This window comes from Tigriopus californicus, chromosome 8 (genome assembly GCF_007210705.1).
Source record: "Tigriopus californicus strain San Diego chromosome 8, Tcal_SD_v2.1, whole genome shotgun sequence".
Taxonomy (NCBI): Eukaryota; Metazoa; Arthropoda; class Copepoda; order Harpacticoida; family Harpacticidae; genus Tigriopus; species Tigriopus californicus.
Window position 1 is genome coordinate 14,597,158 of NC_081447.1, and position 4,256 is coordinate 14,601,413.

A 4,256-nucleotide genomic window follows, 5' to 3' on the forward strand; every position below is an offset into this window, starting at 1 on the left:
TGAAGTACCAAAATCGGACTGAAAATCCGTTAGATAAATTTGGCGTAATATACTCAAGGCAAAGGAAGATGTCACTCTGGGTTAGGTCTTTTAGTTCAACAGAATTTGAATGAGGAGATACCGTAAACAATAAAGCAGTACAAATAAAACCAGATTTGAAACCACAAACAAATTGATAATTGTTAAGCAAGAACAATTTTTCAGGCTTGAGCTTCTTTCTTTAGGATATATGAGAGTACAAAAATATAGAAATTTCTGTTAAAATTGCTTAAAAGCTTGACGTTTCCTCTGTTTCCAATAGAGAAACGAAAAATGAAATGCCACTCTGGAGCACATAAAAAGGAACAAGTAGCGAGTAATTTTTGGGTCGTTCCAATTACACCACATAAAAATGTAACGGGATTACAGTTCCTCTTTCCCAAAAAGCAACGAAATACCGTAATTACTTTACGACTGCCCTTTTAAAAAAAATCCGTGAACGAAGGTCGGGGACAAGAATCGAACCAGCGTCCCATCTCATGCCAAAACTGGGCCCAAACCACTCCACCACGTCTGCTCATAATAGGAGGGGCATCTGGGGGCATAAAAACCCCCTAGATTTGAATCCATGGTATTGGGCGTACCATCTCCTCTACGAATCTTACTCATTAAAAAATAAGCCTAATTCAGCTTTTTACAGCCCAATCTGGTCACCATAACTCCATCCATCCATTCACCGAGCCCCCCATCTACTCTTTCCCCTGTTTATGGCAGTATGCGAAGACAACGAGTAGCAAGCCGCAGCGGCCTTTCCACCCCAATCCAGCCCTCCTATATTGCCTCAGCAGACGTAGAGTGAATGACTCGTTTTTGGACGGCCAGGGAGCCGAGATCCGAGATCCGAGAAGTGTGCACCACACAGGCGTGCAAACTCAAAAAAAGAAGAAAAAAAGCAGGAGGGCGCCGAGAGCGCCGACGGGCGGGCAGTTTTCCGGCCTAACTCACCAAGGCAAAGCAGAAGTAAGGAAGTGAGTGAGTAGGCGAGGAACGAACGAACGCGACCAACCCAGTGAAGTGAGGGCTGATTGGGGAACAGAGCTGTGGATTGCTGTGGATGGATGAACGAACTGCGGACAAGCTGTGGATCGGAGGAGAGAAGACGACGAGGGGATCGCATCTCCAGCCATATCAGAGCAAATCCAGGCCCAACACCGGATCGCTGGCCTGCTGCCCGTGTCCCTTGTGAAAAGAGCCTTGATCTTTGGACCATTGTCCGCGGGTTGACCATGGCTACCACGTCCGGCGACAAGCCTCGCAAGGATAGCAAAAGTGCTCCCAAAGCCTCCAAGGCTTTGACCACTTCGGCCAAGCGCATCCAGAAGGAACTGGCCGAGATCACCCTCGACCCGCCTCCCAATTGCAGGTAGGTGTTGGGCTAGCATGTACGGGTGGGTGAGGGGGTGGATTGGACGGAACACCCTAAACACCCTAAACACCCTAGTGGGAACAAGGATCAGTTAGCTTGGTTGACCCAGCTAGTGGGAGCTTGAACATATGCAAGTTGATGGAATGCGCATCAAGCACAGATTTCACAAGTGACAATCCCACTCATGGTTATTTGAATTCATTTAGCGCTGGGCCCAAAGGTGACAACATCTATGAATGGGTGTCCACTATCCTCGGGCCCCCGGGCTCCGTGTACGAGGGCGGGGTGTTCTTTCTCGACATTCACTTCTCCCCGGAGTATCCGTTTAAACCGCCCAAGGTGACATTCCGCACTCGCATTTACCATTGTAACATCAACAGTCAAGGGGTCATTTGTCTGGACATCCTCAAAGACAATTGGAGCCCCGCTCTCACCGTGTCAAAGGTAAGCCAAGCACAAGGCAATCACGCAATAAAAAGGCACCGTCAGGACATCCAGATTATAATCTTTTTCATTGTACAGGTCCTTCTTTCCGTCTGTTCACTTCTCACAGATTGCAACCCAGGTAAGACATAATCGCACCCGATCTTGTCAAAATCACTAGAACCCACGTTTTTCTTCTACCACACATTATAGCCGATCCGTTGGTGGGCAGCATTGCTACTCAATACACTCAGAACCGCGAGGAACACGATAGAATAGCGCGATTGTGGACCAAACGCTATGCCACATAACGCACGCAAGAATAGCGCTAAATCAACCACCGCAACAACAACCGCAACAACAACAGCAACAATTTCTGCAGACTTGGCTCTGAGCTACGGATAGCCCGTAGATGAGCGGACCCAACTACAAGAACGACAAAAAAGTATCGGCGTTTCCATCGTTAATTGTGTAAGAAAAAGAATCTGCGCTTCAGTTTCGTGGCTATCTCAGCAATCAATCTCACTTTGATCAATATCATCATCTTCATCCAAGCATTCTTGTAAAATTGGAGAGAGCCAAGGCTAGCTCTTCCCGTTCGACTACGACGGATCGACATCCATTCGAATAAATATAATGCCAGAATCCAGCCCAACCAAGTGAAGATTTGACTGTCTAAAAGAAAGCGGCCACCATATTCCCATCGAATGACATAATCCCTTGTTGAAAATCTGTTTTCTGGTTTTATCATTCGTGACACCATTTGATTTCAACTGCAGTCATGGACTGACTAACTCATTTTGAAGTGAACAAAGAGACTCGTAATATTAGCCAATTAGTGAATTCAATCCTAAATAGGATTTATTGGGCCTCGTTGGCTCAAGTTGGTTGAATAAGTACTAAAACTATTTGCCTGAAAAGTTGCTCGGGCGAGACCTTGATTATTCTTCAGCAATTTGGTGAAGAAGAAATCAATTAGGTCATACCTGATAAATCATTTCAGCAACAAACTAGTGAGAGATATTGGGTTTTAAGTTAGTAATTCAGAAACCTGTGTCTTATCTATTTCGAAATGCAATTGATTGAACTGGATTGGAACATTGGAAAAAGTTTTAAATTGTAAAGAATTAGTTTCATTAGATGTTTTCTCGTTATTTGAAATTTTTGCAACCGTTTTAATTTTACGGAAGGTCCTCAACCAACCTATTGTATTGCGAGAAAATTGGGGTGTTATTTCATCATCCAATTCAGGGTGCTTAAATTGTTCTAAGATCAGGTTCTCTGCGGTATGTAGGTACTCACTACTCTGTATGAAGGTATTGATGGACACGGTACGGTGTTTGTTCAAGAAGCCCTTTCAAGTTTCTAGGGAAATTCCATCACACATATTCACATTTTTCTACCTCAATAAGTCAAAGGAGGCAACTTTAATATTTTTGGTTTATGGAATACTAGCCCACATAAAACACACATGACAAAATTTAAAATTTTCAAAAACCTAATAGATGAATATTGAGAGCACACTGAGTTACCTCTTGAATGTAAATTATGATATTATCTTTTACACCGCTACTTCATTACATGGGATTTTATGGTCCAAATATAGTTTTGAGCCCCAAAATGCCCGGGTTATATGTCAATTCAATTTCCCAGAAAAATAATTTCGATTTTCGATATCACAAAATGAAAGATTATTTTTCTTTTCCTTGCATGATTTCAAATTTACTGAAGATGTTATACAACCTAATCTAAAACCTTTAAAAAAGCTGTCTTTTTTTAAAATTAATTTTAGGACCTTACAAAGGAAATATAGTTGAGCAATCACTGAAAATTTCACAAAAATAAATGAATCCTTGAAGAAGCTATTTTTAATCAGTTTCAACAAAGTCTTCAAGAAAAGACAAATTCTATGGATTTTCTATTGCATGTACGGTATTGTCTTCAGAATTAAAGTAAATTGGTAACTAAGTGTACTCTATGTTGAGCTATTTTTTACATTCAAGACCTAACTAAATGCAATCCACTTGAAGCTGGTTAAAGCCTTTCAAATGTGTTGCTGGATATATTGCATTGTTTAGGTCCAGAGATAGCATCACAATGCCCTGTACTAATTGATTGTTCAGCCACATCTTGAATATGCCTCTCCCATTTGGGCTCCAATTAGTTCAGCAGGTTTGCAAAAAGTCAAACAAGTTGTTAAAACAAAGATGTTTCACTGGGAACATCACAGGAGTGAGAGAGCTTTCAAATTGGGAGAGACTAAAAAGGCCAAGACAGCACAGTTTTCAGTGAAGACACAAAAGGTACCATGCGCTTTGTCCCAACCCAGGATTTATTGTCAATTCTAGTGACCATAGAGGCTTAACGTGCGTTTTGAGAGCACCTTCAAGCCCTCGAGAATCCAGGCTAGTTAAAACAATGAAGTCCA

General features: G+C 42.2%; 1 protein-coding gene across 2 annotated transcripts; it reads left to right on the forward strand.

The window, feature by feature from the left end:
* Nucleotides 1-950: 950 nt before the first annotated feature.
* On the forward strand, nucleotides 951-2,663 carry LOC131885318 (ubiquitin-conjugating enzyme E2 E1-like). Of its 2 annotated transcripts, XR_009373822.1 has the most exons (5): nucleotides 951-1,402; nucleotides 1,612-1,849; nucleotides 1,928-1,970; nucleotides 2,042-2,299; nucleotides 2,403-2,663. XR_009373822.1 is itself a non-coding variant. In XM_059233343.1 (4 exons), the coding sequence occupies exons 1-4, from the start codon at nucleotides 1,098-1,100 to the stop codon at nucleotides 2,137-2,139; spliced, it is 684 nt and encodes a 227-aa protein (XP_059089326.1). In that variant the 5' UTR covers nucleotides 951-1,097; the 3' UTR covers nucleotides 2,140-2,663. The 2 variants fall into 2 exon arrangements, 1 of the variants encoding a protein (XP_059089326.1); XM_059233343.1 differs by having other exon boundaries at nucleotides 2,042-2,663.
* The last annotated feature ends 1,593 nt before the right edge of the window (nucleotides 2,664-4,256 follow it).

Excerpts from the sequence above, each read along its gene's own strand:
- LOC131885318 (XM_059233343.1), top strand. The coding sequence starts at position 1,098 with ATGAACGAACTGCGGACAAGCTGTGGATCGGAGGAGAGAAGACGACGA. Across the intron at positions 1,403-1,611 it reads GACCCGCCTCCCAATTGCAG|CGCTGGGCCCAAAGGTGACA; the intron begins GTAGGTGTTGGG and ends GAATTCATTTAG. Across the intron at positions 1,971-2,041 it reads TCTCACAGATTGCAACCCAG|CCGATCCGTTGGTGGGCAGC; the intron begins GTAAGACATAAT and ends CACACATTATAG.